Source organism: Saimiri boliviensis, chromosome 8 (assembly GCF_048565385.1).
Source record: "Saimiri boliviensis isolate mSaiBol1 chromosome 8, mSaiBol1.pri, whole genome shotgun sequence".
Lineage (NCBI taxonomy): Eukaryota > Metazoa > Chordata > Mammalia > Primates > Cebidae > Saimiri > Saimiri boliviensis.
The window spans coordinates 37,190,974-37,208,979 of record NC_133456.1 but is presented as its reverse complement, the minus strand read 5'-3'; the positions used below and the strand labels follow the sequence as shown (position 1 = coordinate 37,208,979).

Here is an 18,006-nt window from a genome sequence, read left to right as displayed (position 1 = left end):
AAAACATTTGGGGTTGGTACAGTGAGAGAAAGAAAACGATCTCTTAGTAATGTATTTTTCACCATTCTTGTTTTGCACAAGCAGTTTTCTTCCAACAAGAAAAAAGCTGGACATGCAAGAAATTAATGACTTTTTGTGAACTGATCAGAGATTGGAAGTTACCCCAAAATTTGGAGAGACAGGCATCTTCAGGGAAGCACAGGACCTAAGCATTTGTTTATCTGAGGCAGAAGCCGCTGGATACCATATGAGTGAGTTAGACAATTAAACTAGAAATTTTGGTGAACTGATGGAAACAGACTGAGTAGGGCAGCATAAGGTTGAAGCTCCTGGGGATCATAGTCATGGGGGTGGTTCTCACCCCTTTGCACGCTTTTATTCTTGAAACCACACCGGACGCTCACAGAGAAAATCATGGAGAATCCACAGAAAGTTCCCCCATGGCTCTCTATCTGGGGAGACGCACAACAGCAACTGCAAAATCTTCCCAGAGCATCCTCCCTTAGGAAACAAAAGGTTTATCTATCCTGGCAACCACCCAGAGCACTGACAGAATAGCACTGCATTTACTGTTGTTGCCATGGTCACCATTGTTGAGGTTTGAAGGGCAGTCAGGGGATTCTGCTCAGACAAGTCCTCCCTACCTCACTTAGGGGTTGGGGAAGCCTTATTCTCCAGAGGGAAGGTCTTTGAGGTCACAGACTGAGACACTGGTGGATACCCACTGCAGATGAAGGGAAAAGGGGGACAGAAAAAAGCTCTACCCCTAGGATAGAAACAGAAATTCTCTGAGTGCCTAATGCTGTGCTCTCCAAACACTGAGACTTAATCAGAACAGAGAATACTCCCCATCATCCACACCCTATCACCACACTTATACGAGCTTCCAATAATAATAGTGGATTACAGCTGGGAAAATTGTAAACAACAGATTATCTCTGGGGAACAGCACAAAAGGAAGACCCAAAACCAAAAGAGGAAGCAAAAACAAAGTCATTAGAAGACATTAAAGTCTCTGCTGTCTACAGCATACAGCAACAAACCTCAACAATGGTGACCATGACAAGTTTCAAACATAGCCAAATTCCTGGCTAAATTAGTACAAATTTCCAAACTCTAGGCCCACGTTGCAGTTTGTATTGCCCTGAACAACAGGTCTGGCCTTCAACAAAAAAATATAGGACATACCCAAAGATGAGAAATAAATACACCGTGAAAAGATAAGGCAATCATCAGAACAAGACTCGGATATGACAGAGATGTTGAACTATTAGAGATGGAATTTTAAATAACTTCCAAAAATAATGCTAAATGTTCTAATGAAAAGGTAGACATAATTCCAGATCAGATAGGTAATTTTAGCAGAGACATGGAAACTACAACAAAAGATTCAAAATTAAAAAAACACGTGGTAATAAAGAGGGACTTCAACTGGCTTAATGCTAGAAGATACAGCCAAGGAAAGAATCAGGTAACTTGAAGACAGGGCAATGGAAATTACATAAACTAAAAGGCAAAAAGAGTGAAAAACACAAGAGCATATCTGAGAGCTGTGGGACAATATGAAACAATGTAACACTGGCATAATAAATCCCGTAAGGAAAAGAAAAACAATGGGGCAGGTGAAATAATTTGAAGAAATAATGGGCAAACATATTCCAAAATCAGCAACAAAATATAAAACCACATATCCAAGAAGCTTAAAACCACCAAAGCCAGGCCAACCGACCAACCAATCAACAAACCAACCAACCAACAAACCACACCTACATATATCATATTCAAACTATTAAAAATCAAAGACAAAGAAAAAATCTTGAACGTAGCTAAAGGGAAAGACCCACATTACCTACTATCATGGACTGAATGCTTGTCTCCCTCTAAAGTTGCTATGTTGAAGCCCTAACCCCAAGTGTGGCTATATTAGAACATAGGCCCACTAAGAAAGTAATTAAGGTTAAATGAGGTCCTAAGAGTACAGCCCTAATTGGACAGAATTAATGTCCTTATAAGAAGCAACACCATAGTGTGCTTGCTTGCTCTCTCTCTCATGCTTGCGTGTTCTCTCTCTCTCCCTTCACTCTCCAAACACAAGTACCAAGGTAAGGTTGTATGAGGACATAGTGAGAAGTTGTCTGCAAGCCAACCAGACCCCTTTTCAAAAACCAACCATGCTGACACCCTGCTCTCAGATTTTCCAGCCTGAGAAAACAAATTGCAGTTGTTTAATCCTAGTCTGTGATACTATGGCATCCTGAACAGTATAAGGCACCCACAAAGAAACAAAGTTAAGAATTACAGTAGACGTCTTGTGAAAAACCAAGCAAGCAAGAAAACACTTAACATCATTAAGGTTTTGAAAGAAAAAAAAAAACATGTCAATTCAGAATTCTATATCCAGCAAAAACAAAAACAAAACAAAACAAAACAAAACTTTAAAAGTGAAGGAAAAATAAAGACTCTCAGACAAATAAAAATGGAAGGAATTCACTGCCAGCTGATCTACCCTATAAGAAATGGTAAAGAAAGTTATTCAGGCATAAAACTATAATATAGGTAAAAAACTTAGATTTACACAAAGAAATGAACAGCATCAGAAACAGAAGAAATAAAGGTAAAATACAATCATCTTATTTTTAATTCCACTAAGAGAAAACTAATTGTTCAAAGCAATAACTTTAACAAGATATTGGCTATTTATAGTAAACATAAAAATATGACATGTGACAATAATACCAAAAGGAATGGAGGAAGGAAATGGGAAATACTGATAGAAGGTCCTTTCACTACATGTAAAGTGTTATTTGAAGGTGGAAAGATATTATTATTATTATTATTATTTGAGATAGGGTCTTGCTATGTTACTTGGGCTTGTCTCAAACTACTGGACTCAGGCAGTCCTCCTGCCTCAGCCTCGCAAGTAGCTGAGATTATAGGTACATGCCACCACACTCAGGTGGAAAGAGATTATTTAAAAAATGTAAACATTATGGTAACCCTAAAAACCTTTTTAAAAGAGGTAAATATGAAAACTCCCCAAAAAAGATAAAACAGAATCATAAAGATGCTTAATTAAAACCAGATAAGGTAGGGGAAAAAAAAGAAAAACAAAAAATAAGTACAACAAATAGAAAATAGCTAACAAGATGATAGATTTTCATCCAGTTGTGGACAGGCAATGGTGGCTCATGCCTATAATCCCAGCACTTTGAGAGGCCGAGGTGGGCAGATCACTTGAGCATGGGAGTTCAAGACCAGCCTGAGCAACATGGAGAAACCTTGTCTCTACTAAAAATACAAAATTAGCCGGGCATAGTGGTCATGCCCCTAATCCCAGCACTTTGGGAGGTTGAGGTGTGTGGATCCCGAGGTTAGGAGTTCAAGACCAGCCTGACCAACGTGGTGAAACCCCATCTCTACTAAAAATACAAAAATTAGCTGGGTGTGGTGTCACACTTGCATAATCCCAGCTACTCAGGAGGCCAAGGCAGAAGAATCGCTTGAACCTGGGAGGCGGAGACTGCAGTGAGCTGAGATCATGCCATTGCACTCCAGCCTGGGTGACAGAGTAAGACTCCGTCTCAAAAAAACAAAACAAAAACAAACAAACAAAAAAACACTACCACCAAAATAAAAAATAAAAATAATTAAAAAAAACAACACCCAAAACCAAACTCTTAACAAAATACCAGCAAATGAAATCTGACAATATATAAAAATAACACAGCATGATCAAGTGAAGTGCATTTCAGGAAGGCAATCAATGTGCCACATTAACAGAGGAATTAAGAAAATGATATGGTCGTATCAAAGATATACAAAAAGCTTTCAATAAAATTTGTAATAAACATTCTCAGCAATCTAGGAATTAATGAAAATTTCCATAATCTAATAAAAGGCATTCATGAAAAATCCACAGCAAACATCATACTTAATGGTGAGATACTGAATGCTTTCCCCCTAGATCTGAAACAAGGCAAGGATGTCTTCTCTCACCATGGCTATTCCATCTCATACTGGAAGTCCTAACTAGTGCAATAAGGCAAGATAAATAAGTAAAAGGCATGCAGATTGGAAAGGAAGAAACAAAACTGCATTTATTAGCAGACAACCTGGTTGTCTATCTAGAATATTCCAAAGAATTCACAAAAATACTTCTGGAACCAAAAGTTCATTTAGCAAGATTGAAGGATACATCAACATATTAAAATGAATTATGCTCCTATATTAGCAATGAATCAATGGAATACAAATGTTTAAAAAAAACATGATTTATAATAGTACCCAAAAAATGCAGTACTTAGGTACAAATCTAACAAAATGTGAGATGTGTGGAAAGGTATTAAAACACTGATGAAATAAATCAAAAGATCTAAATAAATGGAGAAGAGACACTAGCAAGATGACAGAATAGCAGCTTTCTACCATCATATTCCCACAGAAGCACTAATTTCGACAAGTACCCATGGATGAGAGTACCTTTGTGGAAGTCCGGCAGTGAAGTTCCAGCACATCATTGGACACATTGAAGAGAGTAAGAACAGTTTCACTTTATCTGGGTCACCCCTCCCCCGAGTCAGCACAGTTCAATGTCAAAAGAGACCCCCCCCCAGCCTGTGATTCCTCCTATGGGGGAAATTAAGAGCAGAGTCAGTAAGCACTCAGCTCCCTCAGCTGTGTAGGATGCTGCCCAAGAGGCCCATTTCTTTATTACCTTACCCAGATTACTGAGGTAGTCAGCACAGCTGAGTGGTTCAAGATAGGGTCTTGCCATCTTGCCCAGGCTGGTCTCAAACTCCTGGGCTCAAGCAATCCTCCCACCTCAGCCTCCCAAAGTGCTGGGATTACAGGTGTAAGCCACCGTGTCTAGCCCCTTGATCTCTTTTGGTCTATGTAGCACATGATGGTAAATACTCTACTACAGTATCTCTGGCTGTTTTTTTTTTTTTTTGGGGGGGGGGGGCTTATCTTCCCAAGTAGAATTTAATAGCTTAGAGTAAGAGCTCTTACTCTCATTTCTTCCGTGTGTATTATTATTTCTGTATGTATTATCACTTCTTCTTCCATTTGTTCATTCATTTATTTACTCATTAAACACATATCTGCTGATTGCCAATACAATAGTGAGCAACACCGGACTGCTCCCTTAACTCTTACGGAGATTATAGTTTAGTTGGGGATGTAGAAATGAATAAAACAGCCACAAAACACATGCACAACTGTAAGTGTCAATAATGTTCTGAAGGGAAGATATTTGATGAGAGTCCACAAAGGGGGACCAAACCTAACTTCAGGTGGCAAGGAGGGTGGGCAGGGCAGGAAAGGATAATCTGGACAAGGTCATGTTTGAGCTAAGATCTGAAGAATGAGTAGCTTTACATAAATAAGATCGAGAAAAGAAGTGAAGGTGAGAGAAAAGTATTCCAGATAGAAGTTCTAGGTTAAAGAGGGTGGATAGGGCCACAGCATCACACACGACAGGCCTCACAACACAGGGACTGACCAAATAGACAATACTAACCATCTTCTTCAGTCTCTTCTCTTCTCGTTTTCTTTCAAGCTGTGCCTCCTTTTCTTCTGCCTCCCTTTTCTGACGTTCCTCTTCTTGGGCCTTTAACTGGGCCTGATTGAGATTAGAACCCAGAAAAATCAGAACAGTTTGAACAGAAATGTGATCCTTTATGTTCAGGATAGTCAAGTGTCTACCAAAGTGCCTTTCCTATTTCTGGAAGAAGTCTGTACTTTGTGATAGAAAACTCAACTAACATGTCATCAGTTATGTAATCTCAAAGTTTTTCCAAAAGAATCCTTTTCTATTTGTGAAGGTAAGACCGATCATAAATAATAAGATCACTAATTTTTCATTAAAAACGATAACTTTTTAGTTCTTACTGTCATCTGTGAAAAACTAACTCCAAGTTTAGGGGGAAAAAGGTTTTCCGTCTTTTCACTAGAAAACACCCAACTGTTGGAACTGTTTATTTTTTTCTTGATAGTTAACAAAATTTACTTCAGATAGTCTAGGTCAAAACTTTGGCAGGTAAGAATTATCCCCCTTTGCAAATTCATTAGGTCAGACATCTACCTATAACACACTAATCTTGGTTACATGTAAATCTTCTAATCTGCTGGCTCTCATCAACTTTTATAACATTTCGTTCCTGCTGTGCTAATGACGTTGATGTTTCTGTCCCCTTTATTTTCCTAAAATTGTTATAGAATTCAGGCCAGTAGGCCAAAAACCATTTCTAAAGTTGGTGTAACTCTATTGTCTCAAGAGTTCTGGACAAGCAAGGTTTCATTTTTTAAGAAAGACAAATCCTTTTTTTTTTTGTTTTGACTCAGTTTGCATTCTGAATTTATTACCAATTTTTCTTCTTCTTGTTTTTTCTTCTTCTCTGCCAAGATCCGCCTACGTTCAGCTCGTTGAGTCGCTCTCTCTTCCATAGCTAGAAAATAGTAAGAGTTCTATTAGTTTTTATATTGAAAAAATATGAGGAACACTGCAAGAGAAATGTCTCCATTTCATAGTAAAATTTAGTGTTATTATTAGGGTTCTCTTATAAAAGTTGAATGTTCACAATCTCAGAAAATATATTGAGATAAATAGAACTTACATAACATTCCATGGTGAAAGACCTAACTATCCCATCCTCAGCAATGATGAACAATTTATAAATTGTTATTTACATTTTTATTAATTGTTTACCGGTTTATAATGTGCCTTGATGATACACTTTTAGTATATGAAACCCAGAAACCAGAATTCTAATTTGATTATACCTTTAATGAATGCAGAAAACTTTAATTACATCTAACCAATACTTTGAGGGTAGAATCATTCCTAAATTTTATTGAATCGGCTAATTTTTCTTAAATCACTATACATATGTCTGTATATATAAGAACAACAACAAACTAAGTTTGGGGTCACGATGAATATATTTTAATCTAGTTTTAAGGCCTGGATATACAGATGGGCAGGAAATGGAATTGTACCAGGCATTTGGAGAACTGGCATCTGAACGAATTTGAGTGTTAGACTCTTGTTCTTGACAGTATATTAAATATCGATCCAAAAGAAACAAATGTGCAAGATGGTCTGATAATATGACTCTGTAATCAGTTGGGGCTTTATTAGGAAGAGGGGCATGGATGGGAGGAGTATCAAGTTCTGCTCACCTAAAGCAGCCAATAGTTACTTTCAGTTCCTTGTGCCATATTACAGAGAAGAGAATTGAAGTCCAAGTTTTAAGAATTAATAAACAAAAAACTCACCAGGCTATTTCTTACAGATATTAAGTGTCTGCTGTGCTGAAAAAGAATGGCAGTGCCACAGATGGCGAGAGTGAAATTGTCTCTAAGAAGGCAGAAATAGACTAGGGGATTACAGTAAGAGACCCCTAAGAAGCAGAGTCTCTGGTAATATGCCCTTTGCCCATTTTTTTCTGGATATAATCATTAAAAGACTACTTGAAAGTAGACTGGGCTTCTAAAATAGCTAACTCCTTGATCAAACAATAATTAAAAAAAAAAAGAAATCACACTTAACTGGGCATTTCCTGACTAGGCTTAAAGATAGGCAAAAACAGCAGCTGTCCTGGCAGATAGTTAATGAAAAGACTGCCAATTTCTTCATTAACAGGAATTGACTGTAGGCACAGTGTCTTTCATTTGTAATTACTTCTTATTAAACCAGCAGTCTTGCCACAGGTAAAAAAATCAAATTTACAAACCATAATCTAATTGTCAAAGTGCCAACCACCACATGCAAATATATGTACAGCGAGGAATTAAGTATATAGAAAAAACCACGAGCAGATTGACTAGGTGGGTTCTGAACAATGCTTCTATTCATACAGTTTAGTTTAAATAAGGGTTTCTGGCCAGGTGCAGTGGTTCATGCCTATTATCTCAACACTTAGGGAGGTTGAGGTGGGAGGACTGCCTGAGGCTAAGAGTTTGAGACCAGACAGCAACATAGGAAGACCCTGCCTGTATCAAATAAATAAGTAAGTGTTTCTATGTGCATCTTATCTGGTTTGTAGGTTTCATTACTAAAATCCGATCAACAAGGTATAACATTATAAAATGATGTAATAACTTATCTTGGATTACTATAAACTGATCAGTATTTTAACATTAACAAAGTACGATGACAGGTGAACTTGATCAGTGTTTGTCCTTGGCAGCTACTCAGAATTTTCTCATTTGTATAATTATCCTTTTTTCCCCCCACAATCCAAATCTCAAATCACAGAAACATGATACACCTTTCAGCTATGTTTTTTGTTGTTGTTGTTGTTGTTGTTGTTGTTGGTTGGGAATACCAAAAATGTCGGCAAAAGGGGCAGGAAAAAAAGTAGTGGGGCTCTCTGGCATACTCCACTCCGCACATGTCTACCATTCTAAGATTCTCAGGACAGGTTCTGCCAAGTCTTAAAACCTAAGAGTTGCTAGAATTCAGTCCCAGTGTACACATTCTGCTCTAGGACAGCAGATAACAACCGGCAAGGCCACCACCAAGACAGCCCTGCCTTTCAGTATGGGATGTGGTGTCATCAATTGCTTTGGTTTCTCTTTGGGTCCAGAAAGAGAATTCCAGGAGTCACTTCTACTGCCTTCAGCCCCAGGGGAAGCAACAGGTGAACTAGGGGGAAAAGAAAAGAAAAGAATTTAGACTACTAACCAGTTTCCTTCAAAGCCCTTTGACCTGAGATGCTCAAAGCCTTTTACAGACCTTAATGAATCCCTACCCTCTGAGATAACTACATATTATACCCACTCCACAAATTTGTGTAATGAAGTATGGAAAAGGTTGAGGGCCTGAGTCTACACGGTGAGTCAGGTACTCTGACTCCCATCCCAATGCTTCAAACCAATAGGTGTCACCACATCTTATCCTCCCATTTATCACATGCAATGAGTATGTTTCAAGCACATCTGAAACCATCTTAAATGGCTTTTCAAAAATTTGGGCTCTTATGCAAGGCTAAAAGATGTTTTGTTTTATCCCTAACAACTATAAATTTAAGCTAGGAAATAAGCCAGCCCAGGGACTGCTCCAGTGACCCTGATGTTGTCTGACTTGGCTTCTCAGCATTAAACATAGCTAGAAACTCAGAAATAGTAGAGCATGGAAGCATTTTGCTCTTTAACTGGCATGGTAACAGAGATCCTCAAAGGCAGCCATGACCCAAATGCTAACTGTATAACTGGATCCTTATAGGCATCCTTAACTATCCATGCCTGTCATGTGCTAGTCACAGTACAGGCTTCTTTGCTTTGAGAGCGCAAAATCAAGGAAAAGGAAAGATCATGGAGTTTAGAAATAGGGCAAAGAAGTTCAGGAGCCCAAAGTGAAAAACCCCTCCAAGTGAGTCCAGAGTATTCTGATAAAACAGACATACTTCACAAGCATCTTGCAGGTTGCTGGTTCCTTTTCTCCTCTGGGCTTTGACAGCAGGCGGCTCTGTGCATCTGTGACTGCTGAGGTGTGCTCTGCTGCCCACCGAGCTTCTGCCAGCTGCTGTTTTTTCTTCAGCTCGAGAATTGTTTTCCGCTGTTCCTGAAGTTTCTTCTTTTGCTTCTCAATCAGCTGTTGCTGGAAGACATGGCAGCTGTGGACATGACCTAAGCAATCCCGTTCTGCTTTCTGGCTGGTGGTTCCAGGCTTCTCGTTGCTGCCAGGCTGTCGAGAGGGTTTAGCACCCAGGGTCTTGTGCTGCTTATTGCCAGGTGCACTCAGAGGGACATTCTGAAGGGGACCCTGCAAGTTGCCTGTTGTTGTTCTTCCTAGGGGAGGACTGATCATACAACCACTGCTTTCCAAGGGAGACTCTTCCCACAAAGGGGGCACAGCAGTCACCTGACAGAGAGGAACATGTTAAAGCGCAACTAGTTAAAGGACTGTGCTGATGAAGTCCAACATTCATGTAGTCAGTATTATTTTGTTTAATGGCACAACTGCCATGCATTGCAGGTTAAAAGTGGTCTGTGCTCCTGGCCTGGCTACCTCAGAGGCTACCACTCTTAAAACATGCATTGCTGCTCACCATGAATATAATTCTACTATAAAGACACATGCACATGTATGTTTACTGCAGCACTGTTCACAACAGCAAAGACTTAGAACCAACCTGAATGCTCATCAAGGATAAGACTGGATAAAGAAAATGTGGCACATATATACCATGGAATACTATGCAGCCATAAAAAAGGATGAGTTCATGTCCTTTGTCGGGACATGGATGATGCTGGAAACCATCATTCTCAGCAAACTAACACAGGAACAGAAAACCAAACACTGAATGCTCTCACTCATAAGTGGGTGTTGAACAATGAGAACACATGACATAGGGAGGGGAACATCACACATCGGAGCCTGTCAGGGGGTGGGGGCCTAAGGGAGGGATAGCATTAGGAGAAATACCTAATGTAGATGACAGATTGATACGTGGAGCGAACCACCACGGTACGTGTGTACCTATGTTAACAAACCTGCATGTTCTGCACATGTATCCGAGAACTTAAAGTATATATATTAAAAACACACAAACACACAAACTATGTTTATTAAATAGCAACACTGTCAATAGGGGTTGCCTATTCTGAACAAGCACACTGAGAAAAGTTTTGTCAAGTGTCATAATGTGGAACGATAAGAAAAATAGACAGGTGAGAGGACAAGGATCCCCTGGTTAAACTTTAGTAGCCTTGGCAACTCTGTAACCACACTTGAATTTTCAGAAGAGAGAGCAAAGGGTGTAGGTTTTGGGAGATATAGTAAAAAAAAAAAAAAAAGAGAAATGCTTTCCATTGATTCAACTGAAATGAAAGATGTGATAATGTGATATATGGAAACTCTGACATTTTAAACACTTTTAAAAGTACTCTTTTATTTCAGAAATGTCAATGAACACTTTTTCATGAGAACAGCTGCTTAAGTAATTTAGCATCAAGCAGGGTATATGTTTTAGGCTCTTTTAAACTTTGTGGTAATGACAGCTTATTAACCCAGCAAGACTGTGTCAAAGCCCTGAGTAAAGCGACAGGGTTTCTTTTGGATCATGGTTAACATTTTAACATGGAAATAAGAACATGAAGGAAAAGCTTAGTGGTACAGACTGTACTCGAGAGCAGGAGTGAGCAGTGTGGCTTATTTAGAAAAAATTACCTATTACCTAACTGATAATTTTGGAAAAATTCAAGGTACAGTTTGTATGTTCTTGGTACATGAGTTCCTATGATTGTATAATTAATGAGCATTTAACTAAAGATTTTATATTTTCATTTGTATTCTTGGTACTTAAGTTCCTATGATTGTATAATTAATAAGCATCTAACTAAAGATTTTATATTTTCATTTGTTCATGTTTTGTTCCACACTCTGGAAAAAGATTAGTTTACCTAGTCTCTACAGGGTCTATTGTAGCCCTCTATTTTGATCTGTTCCATTTTTAATAATATTTTCCTTTCTTGATAAAGGCTTTAATTTTGATTTCAGAGATTTGGAGGCTTTTTTTATTGAGTCTAAATATATATATAGTAATTTTTCTGTTTTGCACAGGTAAAAAATATTTTCTGCTGACCTTTTTTTTCTTTCATTTAAGAATAGTGGCATTTTGTAAGATAAAAGGTTTCATATGCTGTTTCTTAAGATAGAAGTCTTTCTTAGGTCTCAATGGAGACAAAATTATCTGACATAAAAGTAGATAAATGGCCTAGGGGAAGGGACCAAAATGTTATACATAAGTCCCAATAAGCATCCTCATGATCCCCTCTTTCTGAAAGAATAGTCTTAAATTAAAACCAACCTACTTGCTAGCAGTAATCAGGGTAAAAAGCAAGGTTGGGGACCCTCCAGTGCACAATTTAAATTCACATGTCTGAGTTAAGTACTTAACAGCATTATGTGGAGGGTGGAGGTGAGGGGGTAGAGGATCTTCTCCAAAAGGCTTTCTAAACATGAGAAGTGCAGTGATAAAAGAAGAGAGCTGACAGGACTGACTTAATAAAAACTTAACAACTGTGTATAATACCAAGCACCATAACTAAACCAAAGAGACAAATGACAACATGGAAAAAATGTTTGCAATATATAATAATAAAAGCATCAATAGTCTTAAAAATATAAAGAACTGTTATAAATAAGAAAAAGATATCAAAGAGAAAAATGGACAAAAGGCATGAAGAAACAAGTCACTATATATCTATATCTTCTACACACACACACACACACACACACACACACACAGAGTCATGTATTGCTGAGTAATGGGGATTTGTTCTGAGAAATACATTGTTAGGTGACTTTGTTGTGTGAACATTGTAGAGTGTACTGACACAAACCAGGATGGTATAATCTACTAAACATTTAGGCTATATGGTGCAGTCTATTGCCCCAGTCTATAAACCTGGACGGCATGTTGCTGTACTGAATACTGTAGGCAACTGTAACTCATGGGAAGTATCTGCATATCTAAATAGAAAAGGTACAGTCAAAACAGTATAAAATATAAAAAATGGTACAACTGTATGAGGGCACTTACCATGAATGGTGCTTACAGGGCTGGAAGTTGCTCTGGATGAGTGAATGTGAAGGCCTAGGACATTATTATACACTAGTGCAGACCTCATAGACATTGTATACTTAGGCTACACTAAATTTGTTAAGAATTTTTTTCTTCAGTAATGAATTAACCTTAGATCACTGTAACTTTCTATTTTATAAACTTTTATTTAACTCTTTGACTCTTTTATAATGTAATAGCTTAAAACACAACACTGCACAGCTATACAAAAATATGTTCTTTCTTTATATACTTATTCCATAAGCTTTTTCCTGTTTTTAAAGTGGCTGTTTTTTAAAAAATTTTTAAACATTTTTGTGAAAAACTAAGATACAAACACACATATTAGCCTAGGACTACACGGTCAAAAGCATCAAGAAGTCACTAGGCAAGAGGAACTTTTCGGCTCTATTATAATCTTATGGGACCACCACTGTGTATGTAGTCAGTCACTAGTTAAAACATTGCTATATTGTGCACAAGTATATATTCAGTATAAATATATTTAACTTCACTAGGAATCAAAGAAATACAAATGTTGAAGCAATAATAAGATGAAAATAGAATATGCATTCCATTTTTAGGTATTATTCTAAGTAAAGCATTATGGATATGTGCAGATTTAGCTACTAGGATGTTCACCGAAGCATTGTTCACAATGGTAGCAAACTGGAAACAACTTAAATTCCAGTAATAGAGGGGCTAAACAGATTCCAGCTTACAGTTCATTACAGAATGTAATGTAGCCATTACAAAATGGTGGAACAGAAAACTAGTCCTTAGACAGGGGATATGTATTAGTTCCATTTATGGAACTTGAAAAAAAATCAGGTGCCCCACACCCAGAAATTCTGTTTTAGTAGATACGATTCTGAGGTATACTCTAAGTTGAGAACAACTATTGCAGAAGTGGATGTAATGACAGAAAACGCTCATGTTATATTGTGAAAATGCAGTTTTTTGGTTTTTCTTAGAAAAACAGAGTAATTACATTAGTATTAAGAAGAAGAAAAAAACACATGGCTTTCCTATTCCTGAATTTTGGCAGACTAGAGTTCCTCAATGGCCTGCAAAAGAAAATTTAAAAGCTAAATAAAATATGAAAAGATGTTTGCATATGCTTAGAGAAAAGACTAGATGGCTATAATTTAACATGTTATTAGAGATTATCTACAGATGATAGAATGATAGGATATTTTTTCTCTGTAATTTTCTACCAAATTTCTACAATTAGTATATATGACTTTTCTTATTAGAAAAAAAATTTTTAAATTTCCCCTCTATAAGTCACAAACTCAGTTAGAAAGGAAACGTCTGATGATCAAAAAGAGGAATTCCAAGAGTTACAGACAGTGCTTTACCTGTCTGTTCCTAAAGGAATATTTCACTTAGTTGTTTTAAATGCCCTCTCAATATTACATCCCTGCTAACTTCCAAAGATGCCAAAGTGTATATATGATTATAAAAAGAAGATTCAGTTCAAGAAAATAAACATGGCCTGAAAGGTAACCTTTGTGTATTTAGGCAGCTGTCATCTTTTGACAGCCTCGACAAGGCAACCTGACAGTGACTGACATACCAGCTATAAAACTGCAAACCTCGAACGCAAGTGTTTACTAAGCAGGAAGACCAAACAAAGGAAAAACAATGTACCTGTCCATTTCTTACTGGTGGGCCCACCACGGCTGTTGCCTCCTTGGGTAAACTGATGCCTGATGACCCACTGGCGCGGAGTTTCCCCAGTGATGCTGCCTTCAGCAGTGCATCCATCTTCTTCCTGGTTTCCTCTTTTGTGAGAGCGAGCTCTCTCTTTAGGAGCTCGGCACCATGCCAATGCTGCCATTCTGTAAAGCAGTGTCGGAGAACTCGTTTCCGGTTATACTCAGTGGCCAGTTGTTGTTTTCTAAGCAACAAAGCACTTCCATTAAAATAAAGAAGCCGTTTACAGTTTGTTAATTGATAATATAAATGAAACACAAGTCCAAAGGAGTTCCAGAAATGCTCCATCTTAGCTCTCACTTAACATTTTATATTGAGCTAAATGAAACTGCTTTATAAATTCCCCAGTGCAAAGGATCTCCTCATAGAAGGTGTCAGCACCTCAACAGATTACCTTCAAGAAGAAAGGAACTGTTCTATTCTCTCATGTCACAAAGGTATATGAAGTTTTTTTTTTTTTTTTTTTTTTTTTTTTTTTTATTACCATAGTTTCTGAAAGCTTTTGGAAGGGAAAGAGCAAAAAGAAGAGGTGCATAAGTAATGACTTTAGACAGATGAATGCATGAAGGAAAGAGAAGTTCAGCTATGCATGAAAATTTTAAAAAGACAGGTTTGGGAGAAAGAGAAAGGAACAAAATTATAATACTTAACAAGTTAAATTGTCAATAATTTAAGTATAAGACTTACAAAGATCAAAGTAAAACTCTGAGGTTTGATCTTGTGAAAAAAGAACTGGTCAGAGAAAGGACTGCTAAAGAGAAGGACTCATTGACCAAACCCTTGAACTGAACGCATGTCTGTCCCAAGAAGATACCTGCTAAGCACTAGGTATGTGAAGAGCAAAGGCAAGGCACCTGGTCTCATGGAACTCATTTATTTTCTAGACCTTCCTAAAGAAGAGCTCCCTTTGATTCGCAGAAACTTTATAAATGTTAGGGGACATGACTGAGGGGAGTTTGTATGTGGTGTTACTGCCAGCCACATTTTCTTCCCAGTAGGAATCTCCATTAGGAGACACTTTGGTGGCAGTCAGTTGAGAATTCAAGCATAGGGGGTCTCTGAAATCTATCTCTAAATGAATAGGTATTATCCTGAAGAACTGAGCTGTGACCTTGGAACTTATTACATAGTATCAGGGATCAGCTTTGAGGTTCAAAATCTAATACTGTTTAGACACACACTGGATTTTATCTTGGAAAGGTGACTCATGTAAGTTCTCCATCATACTGTTTGCATATCCATTTCTGTTAAACACATACAATGCTTAACTCTCCTCACGGACTCTTTGGGGTCATATCAAGCAAATCATAAAGTTCTTAACTCAGTGAGTCAGGAGACCACTTCTACAGTTCTTAAGCGTTTATACAACTTTTAAACCTTTTTTGACTGCAACCTGCAGTAAGAAAAAAAGTCATATTGTTACTCAATATACAAGTTTATGTTTGTGTGTAAAAGTTTCACCAAATAATATTTATCCTTACCACAAAGTTATACTCTGATATTTCTATTCTAATCTATTCCATATTTCTTTTAAAATAAGCAACTCTGCTAACAGCATATTTCATTATACTTGTTTCCTTCTAATGCACTGATAGGTACTCAATAAATACTTGGAGATTCACTTACTGATGGTTTTTGTAATAAAAGTATAATTTGTTGGTAATAAACATATATGTTTGCCGGGCGCGGTGGCTCAAGCCTATAATCCCAGCACTTTGGGAGGCTGAGGCGGGTGGATCACGAGGTCGAGAGATCGAGACCATCCTGGTCAACATGGTGAAACCCCGTCTCTACTAAAAATACAAAAAACTAGCTGGGCGTGGTGGTGCGTGCCTGTAATCCCAGCTACTTAGGAGGCTGAGGCAGGAGAATTGCCTGAGCCCAGGAGGCGGAGGTCGCGGTGAGCCGAGATCGCGCCATTGCACTCCAGCCTGGGTAACAAGAGCGAAACTCCGTCTAAAAAAAAAAAAGAAAAAAACAAACAAACAAACAAACAAACAAAAAACATATATGTTTTACTTTTATGAATATAAACATCTGAGACTGAATAATCTTGATAAAACAATTTTAGAAGAAATAACAAAATAATAAATCAGATAGCAACACAGGTAAGAAGAAAGCTCCAAAAATTAGTGCATAGTGAACAAAAAAAACCCTGTAATACTTTATTCAAGTAAGTAAAAATCATAAATTTCTACAGGATAGAAGATGTACATTACTATGTCTGATTAATGTGAAATTCAATTTCCATCAATCTGCTCAGGAAGGAGGAGTGTGAAATTTACCTGATGTATTAATTTCCTGTTTTTACAGTGTAAACAGCCAAAAGCAGTACTAGGGTTTTGCCTGTCAAGGAGATTATTTGGGCACTATGAAAAGGCAAAGAGAAAAATACTTCTGTAAATATAACAAGACTACAAAATGAAGAAAATGAGTTTAAAAATGCATATTCAATATAGGGCTTAACATCCATTCTATAATGGTTGTGTGGGGGACATGAAAATGTAGTTGGCTAGGCCATGGCTGATACCTGTAACTGCAGGACTTTGGGAGGCCGAGGTGAGCGGATCACTTGAGCCCAGGAGTTTGAGACCGGCTTGGGCAATATAGTGAAACCTCATCTTTACAAAAAATACAAAAATTAGCTGGCAAGTGCCTGTAGTTCCAGCTACTTGGGAGGCTCCAAGTGGTAGGATCACCTGAGCCTGGGAGGTGGAGGTTGCAGTGAGCCAAGACAGTGCCACTGCACTCTAGCCTGGGTGACAGAGTGAGACCCTGTCTCAAAAAAACAAAAGTAAAAAGGAAAATGTAGTTACGATATCTGTATTTGTGGTTCGAGGCAGAAGGGCAGAAGCTAGAGAGACAAGGCTAGCTCTACTCCTGTTCTCCTGCAGCTCACTTGGGCAGAGTGACAATGTTGCATATAAGCCAATTTCTATACTTTTAAGATGACACTAAAAACATAAATATTTCTAAAAGTGAAAAATCACTTAAATTTCTTAAACCTTAGCCAGATGCAACTTACTTTGGTATGCTCACCTAAAGAAATGGTTTCAGACATAGGTGCCAGATAATCACAAATGGAAGGGCAGAGTTCCCTTATGAAAAATAGCCTGTCCCAATTTCCTTGCAATCTGAAATCAGGGAATTTCTAGCAAGAGCATATAAACTGATCATTACAATTATATATAACTGCCTGCAGAGAAAGGTAGTCTCTGCTCATCTAAGAATATAAAATACAAAAGGTTTGAACAGGAATTTAAGTATGAATCTTGCTGCTCAGAATGAACACTCAAGTGATACTGAGTGGCGCATGCTATAGAACTTACAAGTCAGAAGAACGCTAACTAGATGTGGGACAATGGGCCAGCGACTGAGTTTCTAAGCTGCAAGTTCATACTCTAAAACAGTGTCAGTAAACCCTATTATGCTGTCTAACCTAAAAGAGTTTTTTACTGAGAACCTAATTCAATTAAAACAAAAAACAAAAAACAAAAAACTCTGAAAATATAGAACAAAATTTACATGTAAGGTAATACCCACCATCTTAGGACAAGACTACTAGGTATCTAAAAAGTGTCTCAAATGTTTTAAAAGCAAATGAGAAATGATACATAACCACAAGCTGGTGATCTGATTGAGTGCTACAATCTGATGCAGAACATAAAAAAGCAGTGACATGAACATTAGGGATGAGAAGGTTCAGCAGGAATAA

The 18,006-nt window shown here is 37.7% G+C and overlaps 1 protein-coding gene across 3 annotated transcripts in view; it reads right to left on the bottom strand.

Moving 5' to 3' along the window:
* The window catches only part of CCDC191 (coiled-coil domain containing 191), an 88,016-nt gene that overhangs the window by 28,658 nt on the left and 41,352 nt on the right, over window positions 1-18,006 (bottom strand). For all 3 annotated transcript variants that reach the window (XM_074404335.1, XM_039477455.2, XM_039477456.2), the window contains 5 exons: window positions 14,226-14,475; window positions 9,411-9,868; window positions 8,538-8,650; window positions 6,367-6,449; window positions 5,522-5,623 (listed from right to left, as the gene is read on the bottom strand). In XM_074404335.1, coding sequence (XP_074260436.1) covers window positions 5,522-5,623; window positions 6,367-6,449; window positions 8,538-8,650; window positions 9,411-9,868; window positions 14,226-14,475 — 1,006 coding nt within the window. The remainder of the gene's footprint in view (window positions 1-5,521; window positions 5,624-6,366; window positions 6,450-8,537; window positions 8,651-9,410; window positions 9,869-14,225; window positions 14,476-18,006) is intronic.